This window comes from Anabas testudineus, chromosome 2, assembly GCF_900324465.2.
Source record: "Anabas testudineus chromosome 2, fAnaTes1.2, whole genome shotgun sequence".
In the NCBI taxonomy this organism is placed as follows: domain Eukaryota; kingdom Metazoa; phylum Chordata; class Actinopteri; order Anabantiformes; family Anabantidae; genus Anabas; species Anabas testudineus.
Genome location: NC_046611.1, coordinates 23,316,092 through 23,339,055, shown reverse-complemented (window position 1 = coordinate 23,339,055; position 22,964 = coordinate 23,316,092). Strand labels below are relative to the sequence as shown.

The following is a 22,964-nucleotide window of genomic DNA, read 5'->3' as shown; positions in this document are numbered from 1 at the left end:
CATGTGTAATTTGTACTTTAAACATTCTTAGTTTGTACATTTTTTTATTTTTAAACGATCTTAAAATTTTGTAAATATTGTATGTTAAAATTTAAGTATGTCCTCTCGGTTGGATTATATGTCGTATTCTTTTCCAATGGATTTAATCCCTTTGTGTGTAGTTACGTTTTAAGCCGGCTGTAAAATATTATGAAAAATGAGTAGACATTTTGTGTTCACTTTCATATTTGATGGCAACAAACTGGTCAACATTTTGGAGTTAAAGATATTTTGTTGTTGGAGTTGATTGGTATATTTATTGGGCATAAAGGTTGATAATTAATTAAGTTAACTAAGAGTTGGACCACTGAGGGGAGAAATTAAAAATGTATGAAGTGAGTGTAGCTTTGTTCACACAATTTCCCTTAAAATAACTGAATAGAAAGAATTACTAGTTTTTGTAGTAATAACTGTGAACTTTAAAGCAACAGGTCATTTAACCAAACACACTGAATGGTCTGAAGATGATTACAAAACTGGGCATGCACACTGTATGTTCAGTCTAACTAAGGGAATCTTGCATCATGGATGGTTTGACGGCTTAATGTTTTGATTTCATATGCATCTGCAGAAGTTGCTGCAAAAGTTTTGTCTGTCTTGATAAGGAAGTCTTTCAAAAGCAATAAGTATAGTTAGTGCAATTAAACAACTAAAATAGGTACCTGTTGTCTTATCATGTTTCCTGTTGCTATTGCTCACATCCTCACTGTATTTACTCTGAGGCATCACAGCGTACTGTCCATTTCAACACAAGATTAGATGAGATGGATTTCCACAGTTCCATCCAAATGTAACCCAAGTCTAATACCTCACATCAGTGTTTTAACAAAAGCATGTTTAGATAGGCTGAATGTAAAATCATGTCTTCTGTAAATATTTGTATCGATTTCGATTGTACATTCTCATATTTTACTTTAACCAAATGTAGAAAAAAAACCCATAACAAAACAAAAACAATTCTGCACAATGTAACTTTAAAAGAAAATTCTAGTCTTTTTTTTATGTGCAAATAAAAAATGCACATAAAAATGAGTAAATATAGCCCATCCTTCTTAATTTGTTATTTTGTTTTGGGAGATCTTGTGTTTTGCACTTAAGGGACACCATAGTCTAAATATTTCCAACTGTTGATTCATCAGGAAAAAGAAAAGGCTGAAAGTTCACTCAGTGTCGAGCTTTCCAGATAATTTACTGATAAGACTTTCTGAACTTGCAATAATACTCGCACATACTGTAGCAGCACTTTCTCTGTCCAGGCCTTCATTGTACAGTTAATGAGGTTGGATCATGAGAGTTTGTTTGTATCTGGTCGTATCAAACTTTACCAACAGCTTGTTAGATTAATAAAAGGAGCAGCACACAGTCGTATCAGACAATAGACATCAGAGCACTTCTGGTCATGAAAAAAAAAAAAAAAGCTTTTTTGGAGGTTTCTACACACCAATGCTCACAGTTTTCTTGCTGAGCACACAGATTGTGTTAATTAAAAGTCTAAAGGTTCAGTTTTTAAGGTGGTCATTGATCTGCACAACAGCTGGACTTCAGCCTGACTCATGGTTACATGTAGCATTTTAATACTTCAGTAGTCTGTTAGCAACTTAGCAACTCCTAAAAGCACCGTGATTGTCAGTTTAAGCATTAACTTTGCAGGACGAGAATCAAGTTGACTGTCGGTGGCTGGATGCAGTTAAAGCCAGGGTGCACTCTGAGGACATTCACACATCAACATGAGCAACTTTGGGCAGATCCTGAAGGAGATTGGGGAGTTTGGCCTCTTTCAGAAACGTTTGGTGGCTGCATTATGCATCCCCAGCATTTTTACAGCTTTTGATGTGATTAGTCAGGTGTTTACAGGAATGAACTTCCCTCATCACTGTAACACTGACTGGATCTTGAAGCAAGCGCCCAACCTGACATATGAGAGACAAAGAAATCTCACCATCCCTCTGAACAAGGATGGAAAATATGAGAGCTGTCAGATGTTCACGCCTGTGGATTTGGATTTGGAAACTATTGAAGCATATGGGATTAACACTACAACAGGATGCACGAATGGATCCAATTTTGAGGCACCCAAAGGTTCATCTAGCATTGTGACAGAGGTAAGTGATACTTCTCTATACACCTACAGATCACCTTTTGACTGTAATTGTAAGCTTTTAACAAAGTCCAAAACATCCTTAGTATTACTAAACATAATTTAGTGTTTTCTTTGTCCTTGCTTCTTTCTTTCCGTTCTGTTTTGAGTTCAACCTGGTCTGTGACCAGAGCAACTTGATTCAGGCGTCACAGTCCATCTACATGGCTGGTCTTCTGGTTGGAGCCTTGGTGCTGGGACAGATGGCTGACCGGTACAGACCACCATACTGAAATTAGAATTGAAAGAATTCATTTAAACTTTTCGTAACATGAAGAAACCTGGTTTTTCAGATTTTAAGTGAAAATAAATACTTGCTAATATTAATCTAGCAACATGTTAATAAGAGAAATTATTCTTTACTGATATATCAACAAAAGCTAAAGTGTGGAAATGACCGAGTGTCTTCTTTTTGTAGGTTTGGTCGACGCTTTGTGGTGCTGCTTTCTCTCTTTCTCTTAATGCTGTTTGGTGTCGGTGCGGCCTTCTCACCCAACATCTATGTTTATATGGTTCTGAAGTTTTTAGGCGGCTTCTCAGTTTCTGGCATTGTTGCTAATTCATTTGTGATAGGTAGGTCTAATGCTTTGGGTGTGCATCTCCAAAAGTTCAATTTTTTTCAGAACAATACCCATCGGGTGCTCGACCATATGTGTCAGTATTTGCATCAGAAAGTGAAAGTTATTTAAACCCCATTTTAAATACTGTATTTCACAAAAGTTATAGCAGCGCCTTCAATTACGTTGATATTATGTTATGATGGGATTTAAGCATTGCATTTATTTTACTGGTGCATTACAGAAGCATGCATTAAGTAAAAGATTACAATAAAATAAATCACAAATGTTCTTATTTTGAAGGTGGTGAATGGAGTGAGTCATCTAAGTTTGCTCTCTGCACTATTGTGTGCCACTCTTTTTTCCCTCTTGGACTCATGCTGTTCTCCGGCATTGCCTATGCAATACGCAACTGGAGGATACTGCAGATGGTGCTCTTCGGCCCTCTTGTCATTGTCTTGGGAATCTTTTACTGGTCAGCCGCCCCTCTGGCAACATTAGATGCATCTTTCCACCATTACAGACACAGAATAAATGATAAATAATAATTTTTTTTGTTTGTGATAATGAACCTAAATGTCAACTACAGGATTCTTCCAGAGTCAGCTCGCTGGCTGCTCACGCAGGGCAAGAAAAGACAGGCGATAAAGGAGATCCAGAGGGCAGCTAAGGTGAACAGGAGGGCAGTCCCAGAAGATCTGCTGGATAAGGTGAAGAGCCTGTAACATACTGTTCACCAAAAATCAAATGCACAGCAAACTCTGAGAGCTCACACACTAACTAAACACATGACATGTTTTAGCTGGAGGTTGAGGGGACATCCAAAAGAGTAAACATGTTGGACATCTTCAGGATATCATATCTGAGAAAACGTGCTCTCGTACTGAGCTACCTCTGGTCAGTATTTATTTCATCCACAACTCACAGCTACTCACAGCTACATCAATATCTATGTGAGGGCTCTGAAACACCTCTCATCAACAGGTTTGCAATAAGTCTGATGTACTATGGACTGAGCCTGAATGTTGGAGATTTTGGTCTGGACATCTACCTCACACAGTTCATCTTTGGTGCAGTGGAACTACCTGCACGTCTGGGCTGTTTGCCGCTCATCCAGCACTTTGGCAGGAGGATAAGTCAAGCAGGCATGCTGTTGTTTGGAGGTTGTGCTTGTCTTGGTATACTCGCTATTCCTAAAGGTAATTTGTATATTTTATAATCGGTCTCGAACACATCCGTACCTGATTCTTGTGAAATGGGGAAACTCACTTTATCATTCTTATTCTATTGATTTCAGTTATTTCTTTGCTTTATCTTCTAACTTAGTTCTTTGCATACTGGCATCACATCATTGTTTTATGTCTGATGTATTATTTGTCCATCAGACCTTCCTGTAGTGGTAACGGTCATAGCTGTACTGGGAAAATTTGCTGCCACTGCCTGTTTCTCCACAGTATATGTTTATACTGCAGAACTGTACCCAACCATTTTAAGGTAATTTAGGTAATATTCATGTGAATAAAACAAAACCAAAATACTTGATTTCATCATTATTATACTATTATAACTTGCCCATTGTATACACTCACAGGCAGAATGGTGTGGGTCTGAACTCCATGGGCGCTCGTGTGGCGGGGATCCTCGCTCCTATGATCAGGCTCCTGGATGTTTATCATTACACCATCCCCATGCTTATATATGGCACCATCCCTGTTGTTGCTGGAGGTTTGTGTTTGCTGCTGCCTGAAACCTGCAATGCTGAACTCCAGGACCATGCTGAAGTCATGTAAGACGATAAAAAACTTTCACTGCAGAGCATTTCTTTAATTTACATCTAAGTCAGAGAAATTCTATGTTTTTCATTTCAGAAAACCTGAGAATGGGATTGTTGAAAAGGAACGCTTCTCTATGGAAGACAAAGGAGGAAAGAGCACCAAACTTTAATTTATGTGGACATAATGGTTTTGAGAATTCACATAACACATGTTAGTATCCAGCTAGACAAAATCTAGAAATCTATGTACATCATGTGTAATTTGTACTTTAAACATTTTTTGTACTTTAAAACAAACTTCAACATTTTGTAAATAAAGTATATTAAAATTTAAGTATGTATGTTTCCTGTTTGCTAGTTTGAATTATTTCCTCTTGTTTGGACTTTATGTCTTATTCTTTTCCAATGAATTTATTCCCTTTGTGTGTAGTTAGGATTTAAGCCGGCTGTACGATACTATGAAAAATGAGTAGACATTTTGTGTTCACTTTCATATTTTATGGCAACAAACTGGTCAACATTTTGGAGCTAAAGATATATTTTGCTAGTTGTTGGAGTTGATTGGTATATTTATTGGACATAAGGGTTGATTAATAAAGAGTCAGACCAAAGTGGGAAGAAATGAAAAAAATCTAAAGTGAGTGTAGCTTTGTTTACACCTTTTTGCATACTAGACAATTCCAGATGTCTAATTTTATAGCATTGATTTCTTGTAGAACAAGCTCTTATGACAAATCTAGGAGAGGAGTGAATGAGCCCTGTGTGTAAACATACAAATCAATAGTTAGTGAATGAGTTTGATTTCATTTCTCTACAGTAGATGAGAAGAGAAATGAGAAAAGTATTTTCACCATTTTCAGCCAACTACTACACTAAAATCTAGACTATTTGAAAGTTGTTTTTTGTTAAATTTACTAAACTTTTTTCATTTTACACAATTTCCCTTAAAATGACTGAAAAAAAAAAAGCTTTTTTGGAGGTTTCTACACACCAATGCTCACAGTTTTCTTGCTGAGCACACAGATTGCGTTAATTAAAAGTCTAAAGGTTCAGTTTTTAAGGTGGTCATTGATCTGCACAACAGCTGGACTTCAGCCTGACTCATGGTTACATGTAGCATTTTAATACTTCAGTAGTCTGTTAGCAATTTAACAATTCCTAAAACTTAAAACTCCTTAAACATTAACTTTGCAGGACGAGAATCAAGTTGACTGTCGGTGGCTGGATGCGGTTAAAGCCAGGGTGCACTCTGAGGACATTCCCACATCAACATGAGCAACTTTGGGCAGATCCTGAAGGAGATTGGGGAGTTTGGGCTCTTTCAGAAACGTTTGGTGGCTGCATTATGCATCCCCAGCATTTTTACAGCTTTTGATGTGATTAGTCAGGTGTTTACAGGCATGAACTTCCCTCATCACTGTAACACTGACTGGATCTTGAAGCAAGCGCCCAACCTGACATATGAGAGACAAAGAAATCTCACCATCCCTCTGAACAAGGATGGAAAATATGAGAGCTGTCAGATGTTCACGCCTGTGAATTTGGATTTGGAAACTATTGAAGCATATGGGATTAACACTACAACAGGATGCACGAATGGATCCAATTTTGAGGCACCCAAAGGTTCATCTAGCATTGTGACAGAGGTAAGTGATACTTCTCTATACACCTACAGATACTCCCCAATACTTTGTGTATTTTTACCAGTCTCCAAAACGGAGAAATCAGTGTTGGCAAAATGTCAAAATTTGTGTTTTTATAGCAATTGATTCAAGATAAAGTGTTCGTAGCAGATAATAAATTTTGCTACTTAAAGAACAAAACGTTTGTCATGTGGGTGCTGTGCTGTTCTGCACCATCTATGATTTGTTAATCTTTTTTAAGTCACTCCTGAGCCACCATATTCTTCTGATGGCATTTAGTAATGGCACTCACCACTCTGTGATACAAGCTGTTACTTATTAAAGAGTTGATTTATCACTGATTAAAATCCAAAAATCACAGTTAAATTTTAATTTCTAAATATGAATTGAACTGACAAAACGAATGATGTATCAAAATGTGGAAGCAACAGAATAAAAATGGTGCGTAATTCATAATTCACCTAGTACATTTACAGTAAAGAATAATTAGTTTTACAAGCATGTAAAAGTTTTAAATGCCCTTAGTACTAGGAGATTCTGTCATTGTCTGGGTCACCACCTGTGACTCAACTGTCATTGTCAGCTTTTAAAAAAGTCCAATACATCCTTAGTATTACTAAACATAATTTAGTGTTTTCTTTGTCCTTGCTTCTTTCTTTCCGTTCTGTTTTGAGTTCAACCTGGTCTGTGACCAGAGCAACTTGATTCAGGCGTCACAGTCCATCTACATGGCTGGTCTTCTGGTTGGAGCCTTGGTGCTGGGACAGATGGCTGACCGGTACAGACCACCATACTGAAATTAGAATTGAAACAATTCATTTAAAAGTATAAGAACATGAAGAAACCTTGAGGTTTTTCATTCGCAGTTTGCTTCATAGAGATGTTAAGGGAAAATAAATACTTGCTAATTTTAATCTAGCAGCATGTAAATAAGATAAATTATTCTTTTCTGATATATCAACAAAAGCTAAAGTGTGGAAATGACCGAGTGTCTTCTTTTTGTAGGTTTGGTCGACGCTTTGTGGTGCTGCTTTCTCTCTTTCTCTTAATGCTGTTTGGTGTCGGTGCGGCCTTCTCACCCAACATCTATGTTTATATGGCTCTGAAATTTTTAGGCGGCTTCTCAGTTTCAGGCATTATGGCTAATTCATTTGTGATAGGTAGGTCTAATGCTTTGGGTGTGCATCTCCAAAAGTTTAATTTTAATCAGAACAATACCCATTAGGTGCTTGACCATACAGTGCCTATAAAAACTATTCACCCACTGGGATGTTTCATCCTTTCATAGACATTATAAATCAATCATAGTCAATAAAAGGTGCTGACTTTGACAAAAAAAAAAAAAAAAGTAGAAAAATACCTCATTAATGTCAAAGTGAAAACATGTTTCTAGAAAGTAATGTCAATTAAATAAAAATATGTAGGTTGAAATCAGTGTTTGCATTAATATTCACCCCCTTCAGTGTTTAGTAGACGCACCTTTGGCTGCAAACACAGCATGGAGTCTGTGTGGATAGGTCTCAATTAGGCTTGCACATCTGTACACAATTTTATGTCGTTTTTCTTTGCAAAACTGCTCAAGATCTGTCAGGTGGCGTGGGGATCGGGTGTGAACAACACTTTTCAAGTCTATCCACTAATTCTCTGTTGGATTGAGGTCTGGGCTTTGACTCGGCCAGAACATTCAGCTTGTTGTCGTTAAACCCACAGCACCATGCTGCCACCACCGTGTTTCACAGTGGTGTTTGTGGTGATGTGCAGTGTAAAGCTTTGACTTGTGAAGAACCTTGACAACAGTTGTTTTATTTACAGTCTTAGTCGTAAGAATTATGTGGAGTTTTGCATGAATTGGTCATAAAATGTACTCCAATCTTCATCTAACTCACAACAATACAAAAACACAGGCTGCTGAAAATCATAGTACACAAACATTATATGTTTTCATGTTTTTATTGAACATAACATGTAAACATTCATAGTGCAGGGTGGAAAAAGTATGTGAAGCTTTGGACTTAATAACTGGTAGACCCTTATTTGGCAGCAATAACCTCAACCAAACGTTTCCTGTAGTTGCAGATTAGACGTGCACAACGATCTGGAGTAATTTTGGACCACTCCTTTTCACAAAACTGTTTCAGTGTAGCAATATTCTTGGGTCTTGGGATGTCTGGTGTGAATGGCTCTCTTAAGGTCATGTCACTGCATTTCAATCAGGTTGAAGTCAGGACTCGCCACTCCAGCAGGCGTATTTTGTTGAATTACTTGTATGCTTTGGATCATTGTCCTGTTGCATCACCCATCCTCTGTGGAGCTTCAGTTGGCGGACAGATGGTCTTACGTTTTCCTGCAAAATGTCTTGATAAACTCTGGATTTCATTTTTCCATCAAAGACAACAATCCGTCCAGACCCTGAGGCAGCAAAGCAGCCCCAAACCATGATGGTCCCTCCGCCATGTTTTACAGTGGGGATGAGGTTTTGATGTTGGTGTGCTGTGCCTTTTTTTCTCCACACCTATTGTTGTGTGTTTTTTTCCAAACAACTCAATTTTAGTTTCATCTGTCCACAGAATATTTTGCCAGTAGTGCTGTGGAACATCCAGGTGTTCTTTTGCAAACTTCAAACGTGATGCAATATTTTTTTTTTTTGCAATATCATCACACTGATTGGACTCAAGGTTGACTCACTCGCTCCAATTAGCTCTTGGAGAAGTCTTTGGGGTAGGGGTTCACATACTTTTTGTGTTTCAGTTGCTTAAGCTTGTAACTTCCTCAGAGTAGTCATCGGTGTGTTAGTGGCCTCTTTCACTAGTCTCTTTCTTGCACATAAACTCACTTCGTGTGGACGGCCTGTTCTAGACAAATTTAGACATGTACCATATTCCTTTCATTTCTTAGCGATGGACTAACTCCAGGGATGTTCAGTGCCTTGGAGATTTTTTTATATTCATCCCCTGACTTATGCTTTTCAATAACCTGTTTTCTGAGTTGCTGGGAGTGTTGGGAACATTTTTTTAGGCACTGTATGTCTCGGTATTTGCATCAGAAAGTGCAAGTTAGTTGAACCCCATTTTAGTTAACAAATGAAAGTACCAAAGTACCAATGAAGCTACTGTATTTTACAAAAGTTCAGCAGTGCCTGGAATTACATTGAAAATATATTATGATGGGATTGAATCATTCCATTTATTCTACTGGTGCATTACAGAAGCATGCATTAAGTAAAAGATTACAGTAAAATAAATCACAAATGTTCTTATTTTGAAGGTGGTGAATGGAGTGAGTCATCTAAGTTTGCTCTCTGCACTATTGTGTGCCACTCTTTTTTCCCTCTTGGACTGATGCTGTTATCCGGCATTGCCTATGCAATACCCAACTGGAGGATACTGCAGATGGTGCTCTTCAGCCCTCTTGTCATTGTCTTGGGAATCTTTTACTGGTCAGCCGCCCCTCTGGCAACATTAGATGCATCTTCCCAACATTACAGACACAGAATAAATGATAAATAATAATTTTTTTTGTTTGTAATAATGAACCTAAATGTCACAGGATTCTTCCAGAGTCAGCTCGCTGGCTGCTCACGCAGGGCAAGAAAAGACAGGCGATAAAGGAGATTCAGAGGGCAGCTAAGGTGAACAGGAGGGCAGTCCCAGAAGATCTGCTGGATAAGGTGAAGAGCCTGTAACATACTGTTCACCCAAAATCAAATGCACAGCAAACTCTGAGAGCTCACACACTAACTAAACACATGACATGTTTTAGCTGGAAGTTGAGGGGACATCCAAAAGAGTAAACATGTTGGACATCTTCAGGATATCATATCTGAGAAAACGTGCTCTCGTACTGAGCTACCTCTGGTCAGTATTTATTTCATCCACAACTCTCAGCTACTCACAGCTACATCAATATCTATGTGAGGGCTCTGAAACACCTCTCCAACATCAACAGGTTTGCAATAAGTCTGATGTACTATGGACTGAGCCTGAATGTTGGAGATTTTGGTCTGGACATCTACCTCACACAGTTCATCTTTGGTGCAGTGGAACTACCTGCACAACTGGGCTGTTTGCCGCTCATCCAGCACTTTGGCAGGAGGATAAGTCAAGCAGGCATGCTGTTGTTTGGAGGTTGTGCTTGTCTTGGTATACTCGCTATTCCTAAAGGTAATTTGTATATTTTATAATCGGTCTCGAACACATCCGTACCTGATTCTTGTGAAATGGGGAAACTCACTTTATCATTCTTATTCTAATGATTTCAGTTATTTCTTTGCTTTATCTTCTAACTTAGTTCTTTGCATACTGGCATCACATCAATAGTTTTATGTCTGATGTATTATTTGTCCATCAGACCTTCCTGTAGTGGTAACGGTCATAGCTGTACTGGGAAAATTTGCTGCCACTGCCTGTTTCTCCACAGTATATGTTTATACTGCAGAACTGTACCCAACCATTTTAAGGTAATATAGGTAATATTCATGTGAATAAAACAAAACCAAAATACTTGATTTCATCATTATTATACTATTATAACTTGCCCATTGTTTACATTCTCAGGCAGAATGGTATTGGTCTGAACTCCATGGGCGCTCGTGTGGCGGGGATCCTCGCTCCAATGATCAGGCTCTTGGATGTTTATCATTACACCATCCCCATGCTTATATATGGCACCATCCCTGTTGTTGCTGGAGGTTTGTGTTTGCTGCTGCCTGAAACCTGCAATGCTGAACTCCAGGACCTTGCTGAAGTCATGTAAGACGATGAAAACTTTCACTGCAGAGCATTTCTTTAATTTACATCTAAGTCAGAGAAATTCTATGTTTTTCATTTCAGAAAACCTGAGAATGGGATTGTTGAGAAGGAACGCTTCTCTATGGAAGACAAAGGAGGAAAGAGCACCAAACTTTAATTTATGTGGACATAGTGGTTTTCACAATTCACATAACACATGTTAGTATGCAGCTAGACAAAATCTAGAAATCTATGTACATCATGTGTAATTTGCACTTTTGTACTTTAAAACAAACTTCAAAATTTTGTAAATAATGTATATAAAAATTTAAATATGTATATTTTCTAGTTACTTTTTTGAAATTTCTCCTCTTGGTTGGATTTTATGTCTTTTTCTTTTCCAATGAATTTAATTCCTTTGTGTGTAGTTTAAGCCAACTGTAAAATATTATGAAAATTTAGTAGACATTTTGTGTTCACTTTGATGTTTGATGGCAACAACATTTTGGAGCTATGTTATTCATTATTTTATTGCATTGATGTCTTGTAGAACAAGCTCTAATGACAAATCTAGGAGTGATTGAACGAGTCATTTGTGTATACATACAAATCAATAATTCAGTGAATGAGTATGATTTCATTTCTCTACAGTAGATGAGAAGAGAAATGATAAAAGTATTTTGAAAAAAAAAAGTTGTTTTTGTCACAATTTCCCTTAAAATAACTGAATAGAAAGTTTTTGTTGTAATAACTGTGAACTTTAAAGCAACAGGTCATTTAACCAAACACACTGAATGCTCTCATGATGATGACCTGTGTCACTGTGTTGTCCAAAGTTTTTTGGACTGGAGTTTGGAGTTTGGTTTCTTTTACAAGGATTAATCAATTTTTACAATTAAGGTGTGGATTACAGCATGTGGCAACACACAAATAATCATCATTATTACACAGATAAAGTAAATTCAGACTATAATAGCATGTTGCTACAGACACATTTTCTTGTCTCTTCTCTTCATGTCCCAGTCATCAACTAACCATCTGAGGACAGACACAGAACAGTTTTAATGGAGGGAAGCTACCGTGGTATAATAGCTAATCATGAACATGGAAACATGCTGTATATAGAGGGAGATCCATGTTGTGTATTTTCTGCTCATACTCACATGAACGCTGTACATTTATGCCTCAGATTCATCATGCTCCATGTCAGCAGTATTTCTAAGAAGCCATCGGTCCTTGTGTTGAACGTGTCCAAAGCCCTCATCATAATTGCCCTTTATTCTGAAGAGTTGTTGGTAGTGAAATATGCAGTAGAAGTCCCCATGGAGAGGTGCATAACTGTACATGCTACAAACATGAGCAGTTACAGCACAGATTAATATGTTTACAAATGTGTGACTGATAACTTAATAGCATTTACAGACTTGGAAATTATTGCTCACATTTATTTTTGAAATTGGTCTTAAAAGCTCAAATCTTTAAATATCTAAACCACCGGTTCCTAGATAATTTCATTTATTTTACTTGTAATAGTATGAAAATCACAGAGTGGAACTGATATCAATATCTCTGTTCCAGCACAGCTTTATTTGACACATCAAAATATTGAAAAAGAGAGAATGGTTTATAATATAACTAGTTACTGCAGTTACTCAAAGAGTAAAATACTTTACATGAATTACATTCTGTAAACATTAAAACTACAGTCGGCCTGAATATAGGATGTTTTTCAAATTAAAGAAGATCACCCAAGGTCATTATTCACATGTGTAAAGGATCAAAGGTTGATGTACCTTCAGCTAGTTAAGGTATAACCTGGGCATGCACACACAATAATAATAATAATAATATAATTTGTTATACTGCCGCCATGAGAGAAAATATGTTCAGCATTGCTACAAAATTCTCATATAAAAAAATCTGACAGCTAAGTTAAACATCTGCTTTTCTGAAAGATAAATGCAGTAGCCTACCCAGTAAAAATACAGGAAGTCAGTTCACAGCTGCTAGCACTAATTTAAAAAACACTACACCAACAACACCATTAAAAAAGATTTTAAACCTGTTGCTCAACAAAAGCTAGTTTGGTTGTTGTAAGCTGGACATCAATGAAATTTGAAGTTTGCAGGTGATTTTCCTCAAGTATTCTCAAATCTCACCTTAATTTTTTCTTGCACTGTTTACAACAGAAACATGTTTTGTGAAGAATGTATTTGTCTGCAGTTACTTTTTCCATTGGATAAACTGGTTTCAAACACGCCGAGCACATCTCTCGACAGGTTGGCTGAAACTGATGAGAAAAATCACATTATGACCTTACTTAAAATAGTAATGCTCATTAATATAAAGAAAAACAACGGTGTAAATTAAAACCAAACGCATATTTAATTTCGGCAAATGAGAAACATTTGAAAGAAAACACTCTGAAAACAGACATCACAAGAAAAAACTAATTCCTTAGCAAATAAAACTATGTACATGTCAACTCTGCCATAAACAACCTAAAAACCTTGCAGCACTTATCTAACAGGTTTAAGGCTTCTGATTAACTGGCAGTCGGACTTCTGGGTATGTTGTGATCTGATATGTAGCTGGACTGACCACTGCCTCACCTGGGGAGGCTGCCATAGTCTGTGGCTCAGTACAGATGACAGTGGATGTTTTGCTGGAGTAAAACCGGTTACCAAGGTTATCGGTGCGCTCATAGTTCTCTGTTATTGTTTTGGTGTCGAGAATGCTGTTCCCCTCGTGGTCAGTCTGCACCTTGAGTTCACTGAGCTCTTGTTTAGGGCTGAACGGGCTGTAAGTGGACTGTTTATCGCCTCCTTTCCTGGGGTCTCTTTTTCTGTTTAGAGCAGGACTGTTGCATGTTAGCGTCTTTGTTGTCCGAAATTTTGTCTCTGTATTTGGGCTGTGTTGACACGTTGGGCAGATTGCGACCTCTGCCACTGCTTCTGCCCTATCAGTCTTTCTAGCGGCCGACTGAATGGAGATGAAGGCAGGTGATGTTGGTGGAGTTGCTTTCTGTTTTGCGGAGACTACTTCAGTTCCAGCACCGTTCCCCACAGGCAAAGCTGCATTTCCCTTTGAGATAGGGCTTCCTTGTGCTTGTGGTGATTTTGTTCTGCTTGACCCAATGCTTATTTTGCTAATATTACCAGATATTGGGGATTCTTCCACCGTCCCCAAGGACTCTTTAAATAGGCATGATAAACCAGCTATATCTGAGTCAGATTTCAAAGTAGACACAGAATAAAGAGCCTTTTTAATGGCTTCCTCTATGTCCATTAGTCTAGCTAATGTCTGCTCTTTAAGAGTCATGATTTCCTCACTGGCTCTCTCAAGATCTCCAAAAACATGTGCCATTGAGGACTTGTTTTGGGTGTTGTCTTTCAGTGATGGTGACTTCTCCTCTCTGTGTTCCACGTGGGCCTTTTTTTCTATCTTTTTGTCCGAGCTGACAACCCAGTCAGGGACGTTCTCATACACTTTCTTCAGAGACCTTACGTCAACCTCGCTCGTGTCCTTTTCAATTTCTTCAACTCGACTGAGGATGCTCTGCAGTTCTTCCTGCTTTCGCAAGTTGTCAAAAATTTCCATGGCTGCTGTTATGTTCCCTCTCATGATCTCATCCATGTGAACTGACAGCCGCTGACGGCGCTCGTCCTCTGTCTCGTGTCGTCCTTTCTTTTCCCTCATCTCAACTTTGCTTTCTTGTTTCGTTTCTTTCTCAAGCTTGTCATTGCTGTCAGCAGTTTGTCCGCATGTGTTTGAGTTGTTGCTTGATGGACTAGTTTGTTGTGGTTCTGGATCCACATGTGCGAGAATGTCGGGCTGGGCAATTTTGACTCTTTTTGGCTTTACGGGGGCTTTCTTCCCTGACAATGCCTTTTTACCTCTAAATTTCTGATGTGCCTCACGAACTTCGCCATGACTATCATCTGTTTCAATCATATCATCTTTGACTGGAAAATCCTGGTGCTTTTTTTCTGCCTCTGGTGGATTGGAAGCCTTCTTATCTCTGTCATCATTTTCCAGCCAGGCAGACATTGAATCACCTTTGCCTTCTTCTGCACCGCTGTTTAGTTTGAATGGGTCTTTCATATGGTCTTCCTTATGTGATAATGATTTTGTTGGCAATGCTCGAGGAACTGTTTCATCTTTCAGCTGCTCTTTGGTTTCAGACCTAATTATATTTGTTGGGGTTGCGTCTGGATTATTTGTGTTGGCTGGTTGATAGTCTGTTTGTTTCACTTTCAGATGCCCAGGTTTAGGTGGGACCTCAGGTCTTGGACCAGCAGGCCTCTTGACTTTCTTTGAGACTGCTCCTTTATTTTGGGTTTCACTGTGCCGTTGGGTCTCTGCATTTGTTGCTGTCACCTCTTCTTTGAGAAAATCTTGTCTCAGTGGTACTTCAGTTGCGTTTGCTTCAGTCACAGGACAGACTGTCTCCACAGTTGATTCTTGAACAGATGCCACATTTTGTGATCTTTCTTTATGAGGTTTGGATGAGTTTCTGTATATCATAGCGGCACTAAAATCTCCTCTGGTGACATTCATATTAGATCTCTCTAAGGATTTCAAAGCTTCTTGAAGTTTACCCTGAAAAACAATGTCCTCTTCCCCTTTTTCTTGTTGTTCAGGTGCTGTTTCTGAACTATCGGCCTTGACTTCAAAGTGTGTCTGGACCACCTCCATGCTGTTTTTACCCTCTTCACTGCATGTCGCAGTAGTTTGCAATAGTGAAAGAGTGTTTTTCTGGTATATTGCTGAATCCTCATGTTGGTGGTCTGATTTACATTTTGAAATGAAGTTGGAGGTTGATGGTGAGGGCCTCCTCTGCTCAGTAAATGTGCCTTCATTTTGGTGCTCATTTTCTTCAGGTAATTCTGAGTGTTTGTCATTACCTGCTGTCACTGAGACAACAGATTCTCCAGAAGATACTTGATCAATGGGTTTCTGTTCTTCTTGTGATGAGTCTTGCAAAGATTTGGCCTCTGTTGTGGACTGTTGGAGGTTGTGGATTGCAGTTTGGAGGTTAGAGATGTCATCGTTGTCACCTACCTTAACTAATTCAGCTTGGTGGACCAGGTCTTCATTCTGTGGTGCAAGTTGTTGATATGAGGGTGGCATTGTGAAATTACTTTCTTCCCTGACAACATTTCTTACTTGCTTGTGGGAGGACACAGTTATGTCACATTTAGTAGAATGACTCTTTCTAAGTGGCACATTTTGACCTGTAAACTCGTGAGAAACTTGGGCCCGATTTTCATGGATATTTTGCTTTGTTTGGATTTGTCTTTGTCCTCCAGAGAACAAGCTTTTCAGTTTTTTTATATCCACTGGGACCCATTCTGCAGCACTCTCCTCTTCCTGGTTTCCTTTCTGGTCATGAGGAAACTCTATGCCTTCAGTATGATTCAAAGTGGGTTCTTGTTCTTGCACTGCTGACACAGCTTGAAGAGTTTTCAAATACTCCAAATCACCTTTTTCAATACAACTCTTGAACAGTTTCACATTCCCTTTTACTGTGACTTCAGGCCTCGTTGATCCTGTGCACGTTTGATCATGAGGGGTTTCTGTAAAGCAGCTCATGGTTGATATGATAATGCCTTTTCTTATGCCTTGATTTTCTGTTTTGCTCGTACCACTTATCTCTTTTTCTGGTTCGTCAATCTCTGCAGTGTTTCCCTGTGGAGGTCTATAACTCTTGACATCTTCCTCATCAAAGTAATTGTAGAGAGAATAAACAATTACTTCAGGGCAATTGGTTGAGTCCATCTGAATTATCACACCTTTTCTCAGAGAGTTATCTTGATTGAGAATATCTTCAACAAGCTGAACCATGTTGGCAGTTTTAAACTGTGTGTCTTGGCTGGTAGTGAACAGATGGTGATACAGCGGTACACTCACCACTGTGGCGTCCATACTTCCCTTACTGTCCTCCTTTAAATAAGTGATCTGAGGCTTTAGGTTTGCCCTTGGCAGCAGCTGGAGTATGAAGTTTTGTACACCACCTTCAGCCACCTCATCATATTTAATCTTTGGCCCACTCTCTGCCAGTGAGAATTTAGCCTTTTTAGCCATCATTGTCTCATTCACCTCAATGATGGCTCCATCTGAATGAATGGATTTAACGCGATAAAGACAGTCCAGTGTTTCCCTAATGTTCTCTACCATTGTCTCAATTTCATCCTCGTTCTGTTGCCTAATTTTGTCGAATGGCATTGATTCAAACAGATGGGCTCTGTTCTTCACATTAGTTATTAGACGGTCCTCAGCTGCCCCACTGGCATTTGCTGGGATTTGGGATATTGATGTACGCACAAAGGAGTTTTCACTGTCTATGTTTGTGGAGATAAACGGGTTGTGTTTAAAAAGATCTGCACTTGTTTTGATCATTTCCTCGAATCCTTCTGGACCTAAAAGACTTGTAGGGCGATCTTCAAAGACTGTTTCCACAGTAGAAACGTCTCCCCTGTCAGAAAACTCATTGTCAGTGTTTTGACGAGTGACACGAACACATGACACATGTTTATGGGACTGCTCTGTCACATCAGTGTCACCACTGTTTTCACTGTTCACATTGTCTTTGCCAGACATTTCAAATTCCTGTTTCTGTTTTTGGATTGCTCCTGTCTCATCCCCAGCAGAAGACACTTTGCCCTTGAATTTATTATCTGGATTTGGCCTAGATGTGTTCACAGATTGACTCTCGAACATCCTCCTGGTAGCCTGAACATCTATTCTTCTCATTTCTTCCTCAAACTCTCTGTTAAAATCTGGACTAGAAGCAAACATTTTGTTATCATCCACGATCCCTGAAGCACTTTCACTGCATGGTTTCTCCTTATGTTCCTCAAACACAGCTGATGCTTTACGAACATCACCCCTTTCTGCTTTTCCCCTCATTCATGTGCATTTTGGACGTGTAAGCAGATACGCTGTTACTTAGGGCACAGTTCTCAAATATCAGCCGTCTTGAGAGGACCTCTCCCTCATATCCAGTTTCACCAGCTGTCACCCCAGTGTCTGAGCTCAAAACCTCAGCGAGCTCCTCATCCACAACTTCATTCAAAATCTTCAACTCTGGGTGAGTGTGCTTCAGGAGTCGTCTCAGCTCACATTTCTGCCGTTGTTCATATAACTTTTCTTTGGAAAGTTGGGATGGCATTGATTGTTGGGAATGTTCATCAGAGCTCTCCTCTGACCCTGGTTGAAGTTTGGCTGAAGGAACTGGACAACAGTCATCTTTCCTTTGTTGGGGCTCTTCTGCCATCTTAGAACAACAAAGTAATGGTCTCATCATTTACTCCTTGATATCCGATATCAGAGTGAAAATCATGCTGCAAACAAGCAACGAGAGCCACGTGCTACCTTGCAAAGCATGCCAGTTGATTTGCTTTCCTCATGCCAGATGTCAGTGGGTTAGACGCCAAAACAATGAGGAAATGCAACAATGAACGCATTTGCAAATAAATAAATAAAAATTAAAGTGAGAAGAGTACACTGAGTGAATGGCATCCAACATCCCTTCTGTCAAAGAAAGGTTCTTGACTCATATTGTAAGATGTTTTTTGTAACGATGCAAATTCAATGCAAACATCATGCAAAAAGTCTGGAATACTAACTTACCTTGGTTAGTTTTGCTCTTTTCTCTGATTCAGATGACTGATTTTGTGCCTGGATGGAAACAATAATTATCTCAAGTCAAACAATAATTAGCTCCAGATCTGTTGTGTCACACAAACACTCTTGCTGTCCTGCTGTAAGACAGGTTTTCCTCGGAGGGAAACATCTAGCACTGTGATTTCTAACATCAACATTCTTAAAATCATTTATTGTGGAGAGTAAAGAATAGAGTAAAGAATAGAGCACTGTAAACAGACGTTTACCAGTTTCAAAAGGCTGTGGTTTGCTTCCTGAGGTGCCACCTTTGACAGATAGAGAGCAGACATTGCTTTGACTGAGACACACAGTTTCTCCTTGCTGTGGATAAAGGAGCTCTCTCTGAAGTCTGCAGTCGACCTTCTCTTTTCATCTGAAAACATCAGACGTAACAGTGTTAATGTCTTAAATTTTGGTTTTCAATACCTCAGGTTGACAATAACCTCGCACTTATGCTGTGATTAAAGTGTTAACTCACGTTAAGTATCCATAATTTAGTCCTTCTTTAATTACTGGCTAATGTTAGATGTCAGAAAGGCAGCTGCCTCATGCCAATGTGAAGTTCTGTATATTTTTGGAGACTGTAACAATATCATGTGCCCGAGAGAGAACATTTGAACAGTTAAATGAAGTGAGACATTTTTATAACAATGAGTGATTTATATATGAACGTGTGTATATTAATGTGTGTTAATAGTTAACACTAGTAATAGTAGTTTCTAAGCTGATATTGAACAGCTGCCATGTGGTTGTGTTATAAATGTACCACTTGTGGTGGAGCGGGACAGATACCTGACTCCACTGACACACATACTGACGGTTTAAAGGACAAGCAAGTCACTGCAGCAAAAGTTGACTAAGCAGAGAGGAGCAAAGGTAAACACACATAACACGTCTTAAAATGCTTTCTGCTGGTAAAGTAAAGTCGATAAGCCACTAGCTGCTGCCAACGAGGAAACATAGCAGAGCAAAAATAATGATTTAAGTATAAAGCGAGAGCTCCTTATCGTGAGGATTTAGTGAACTGTGGACAACCTACAGAGATTTAAAGTGTCTGCATCACATTATATTCAGTTAAACAAGACTGAGAAACCCACCATGTATGTGTGTAATCATCTGCATCAGTGTGCTTACAGACGTTTCAAGACCACATGCAAGCCAAAATACTAATCTGTACTCACAGAAAATGAAGAGCGCCCCACTTCCTTATCTTCTTATCTTTTCTTTAAATCTCTGAGGTCTGATGTTGGTCTAATTTCCACTTGCTTTGAGTCTGGTTTTGCAGCCTCTGCCGCACATAGCCTTTCTCTCTCTCTCTCTCTCTGTCTCATTTCTGCCCCAGTGACAGCTGACCCTTTCACCCTCCTGCAGTTATTCAGGACTTGTACCATGTCGGCTATTTCCGTCCTGCTCTGGAGTGGCCTATCATGCCCACACCAGGTTGAGTCAATCACAGCATCCTGTACAGTCACTGGGCTGTTATCCGTCTCCATTTCACTTCTGTGCTTTCATTCATACCGTCCACAGCTTTGACCTTAGTCATAGCTGTGGGCTTTCCAGGGAAATGTTTGCCAGGGAGCGTGGGTGTTGTTTAGGTTTTTACATTCGCACAAAGATGTAGACACTGAGTTTAGTTGATAGGAGATGCTAAACATTGTTAGTGGATCACAAACAAAATGTGTTTGGATAATATTTTATTTTATGCGCTAGTTACTCAGTGATAATTTACTTAGTATTTGATTTCAAGGTTTTAAATTGGAGAGCAAGATGCCAGTGTCATTTCAGTGGGCTGTAGTTATCATCTTATTTGGGCTTATAAACGGACCTATGTCTTGAAGGTGTATACGCTGAGTTAATTTGTAGATGTTTTTTATTGCTGTCATATGACTGGACGTTTTATTAGTTGGTTTTGTTGTGTTTTTCAGTTGTTAACTCTGCCAGCTAAATGTCATTAAACTGAGACGCGATTGCCTGATCTAAGAAATGCCTTTCTCTCATGTTTAGTTACACTATAACCTTCAATCACCAGATTTATTAGGCACGATGAAGGGAGGCTGCCAGTTCACGACAGAGCACACCTTGATACTCACCAGTTTGAGACGCTGTGATTTTTTCAAAGTCAATACTCCCGGTTGTTTTTCTCCTCTCTGTCCGGCTGTGATTGATCATCTAGAGAGAGAGAAATGATGAACTTTCACTGCAACTAACTAGACTATTGTCCTTATGTTTATTTTTATTTACCTTTCGAGTCATATGATCCATTTTTGCATTGCTTTTAGCATCAACAACATCAGCACATTTTTGGGTCTTGGGTTCCTCTATGGTGTTCTTTAGCTCTGCAGCTTCACCGTTCATCACTGACACGTCCGCTGTCTTGTAGTGTGACGTGGCGTTTGGAACTCTGAAACTGCTCTTCACTTTGTTTTGCATGGCAGCCTTTGACTCAAACAGAGCCTTTAAGGCCTCTATGGACCCGGTGCTGTTTTGAAGGCTTCCCATCGACTTACTCCGGCTCAAATTGGTTTTGGCTCGAGGCCGTACTCTCTCATCATTTCTCCTCATCATGCACTCCAGACGAGTGTCTCTACTCTCCACATGAGATGGTGATATCTGACGGTGATATATATATATAGAAAAATGTTTGCATGCATCTGCACTGATTATTTGCTATATGCTGGACATTAAGTGTCCAAACTGCTCACATGCCACAGTGGAAAGTCAGAGTTTACCTCAGTTAACACTTGCTTTGGTTTTGCTTCCCCATTGTCGACCACAGTTGTTTGAGTAGAAATATTTACTTCCACTGTGGTTTGATACCTGTTATGTACATAAAATCCACATTAATGATGTAATAACTAATCTGCACTGCACGTTATACAGGTTTGGGCCGTGTTTGTAATTGTCTTAAATGTAGAAGGAGTTAGAAAGATGCTGTTGAGCTACCTGGCAACTAGCTGGGACACAGATGCCTTCTTGTCCTGCAGCCCTGACTCTTTAGAGGTCGGCTTGTCACACGACGAGGAGACGCTCCTCAGTGACTGGGTGCGTCGAAGGTTACTCTTCCATTCCATCACCAGTCATTTCAAAGCAACACACAATTTGCAAATAACCGTATCACCTAACATGCAAGACAGATAATCAATGATGATATTATCTCTGTGATTATATTTTCTCTGTAGACCACAGATATCACAGTCGGATCATTAAACATTTCCCTCTAAGTCATTAAAAATATCCATGTGTAACATCAATAATGCAGACCATGGAATGAATGAGCTGTAGCGTTGTTCTGCAGGATGTTGTGCACTACATCATGTAGAGATAAAAGTAATGTTTTCTGTAAGATGGAATTTGTAAAAAAATCTTATCGTTACCTTACAGATGACAGTTTGCGTCTGTTCTCTGTGAAGATCAGCTGCGATTATGCAGCATCACAAGACTTGCACAAGGTGTGAGCAAAGTCCATTTCCTCCTCGTTACTAAAGACTGTCTATGAAAATGTCCAGAGTAGCAAACAACGGGACATAAATTCCTTAAACACTGATTCCTCTTGGTGCACAACATCTATCCAACACGTCCCTTTTGACTCTCTATCAACCATCTTTTGTACTTAAAGTTTTGGCTCCTACCTGTCTCAGCGTTTGATATCATCCATTAAGAGAAAATGAGATTAACTTTATGGAGTGGAGGTTAGGTTGTTTCGGCAGTACAAGTTAACCTTAGACAAAGAACAAGTACTCTGTGACAGACTTATGATAATACACAGGTGTGTTGATTTGTGTGGGCCAGGTTTTGGCAGATACACATTAACGGAGGTTCACAGGTTAAACATTTACAGTGCAATATATGAATATATGAGCATAAAAGAACTGTGATAAATTTGCATTGTAAATGTGTGGGCAGTGTTGCATTTCTGAACTATACGAATAAATTGAACTATTATGCTTCTAAATGTTTGTTAAACTAACGTGTAACTGGATCATGCACTGTGGTTAAAGAAGTGTGCACTGTAGCACTCATCACGGAAACATCATCAAGTGTAGCTGTTAAAGATGCATTATACATGAGGTTATAATTTTTACAGTCTTCCTAAATTCCTAATCAGGATTTCTGCCTTAACTGTCAAAGTCTGGCCTTGTTGAGTACAGAATCACATGTTCACATGGGTGCATTTAAATGAGTTTTTGACACTGGTGTAGGTTTATATTTTAAATGTTGCTACTTCTTGGAAAGCTGAGTGAATGCAAAAGGCATATGTGTTTCAGTGTCGATCTCCTCTCTTGAGTGTATTTGTAATGTAGTTAACTTAATAAATCATTGCATTGTCGGCACAAACAAACAAGGACAGAAAAGACTTCTTCTGACTGGAGCAGTTTAAAATTAGCTAGACCACACAAATTTAAAAATGGAAAGAGTCTG

The 22,964-nt window shown here is 39.0% G+C and overlaps 3 protein-coding genes across 3 annotated transcripts; 2 read left to right on the top strand and 1 right to left on the bottom strand.

The window, feature by feature from the left end:
• The first annotated feature begins 1,697 nt into the window (after positions 1-1,697).
• LOC113163933 (solute carrier family 22 member 13-like) lies at positions 1,698-4,779 on the top strand. Its single transcript, XM_026363000.1, has 10 exons — positions 1,698-2,141; positions 2,287-2,390; positions 2,595-2,749; positions 3,037-3,208; positions 3,323-3,443; positions 3,536-3,630; positions 3,718-3,932; positions 4,119-4,227; positions 4,325-4,519; positions 4,602-4,779. Exons 1-10 carry the CDS (start codon positions 1,767-1,769, stop codon positions 4,675-4,677), a joined length of 1,617 nt encoding a protein of 538 aa, XP_026218785.1. The 5' UTR covers positions 1,698-1,766; the 3' UTR covers positions 4,678-4,779.
• A 986-nt stretch (positions 4,780-5,765) lies between these two features.
• Positions 5,766-11,913, top strand: LOC113163934 (solute carrier family 22 member 13-like). The gene is made up of 10 exons (XM_026363001.1): positions 5,766-6,153; positions 6,825-6,928; positions 7,156-7,310; positions 9,415-9,586; positions 9,697-9,817; positions 9,910-10,004; positions 10,096-10,310; positions 10,498-10,606; positions 10,704-10,898; positions 10,980-11,913. Exons 1-10 carry the CDS (start codon positions 5,779-5,781, stop codon positions 11,053-11,055), a joined length of 1,617 nt encoding a protein of 538 aa, XP_026218786.1. The 5' UTR covers positions 5,766-5,778; the 3' UTR covers positions 11,056-11,913.
• A 198-nt stretch (positions 11,914-12,111) lies between these two features.
• Positions 12,112-22,258, bottom strand: LOC113163932 (xin actin-binding repeat-containing protein 1). Its single transcript, XM_026362999.1, is given in 11 exon segments — positions 12,112-12,224; positions 13,037-13,167; positions 13,490-17,771; positions 17,773-18,156; positions 18,513-18,560; positions 18,773-18,918; positions 20,636-20,714; positions 20,787-21,155; positions 21,275-21,362; positions 21,489-21,663; positions 21,925-22,258. Coding segments are annotated over 9 exon segments (5,634 nt in total). The 5' UTR covers positions 21,617-21,663; positions 21,925-22,258; the 3' UTR covers positions 12,112-12,224; positions 13,037-13,057.
• Between the last annotated feature and the right edge of the window lie 706 nt (positions 22,259-22,964).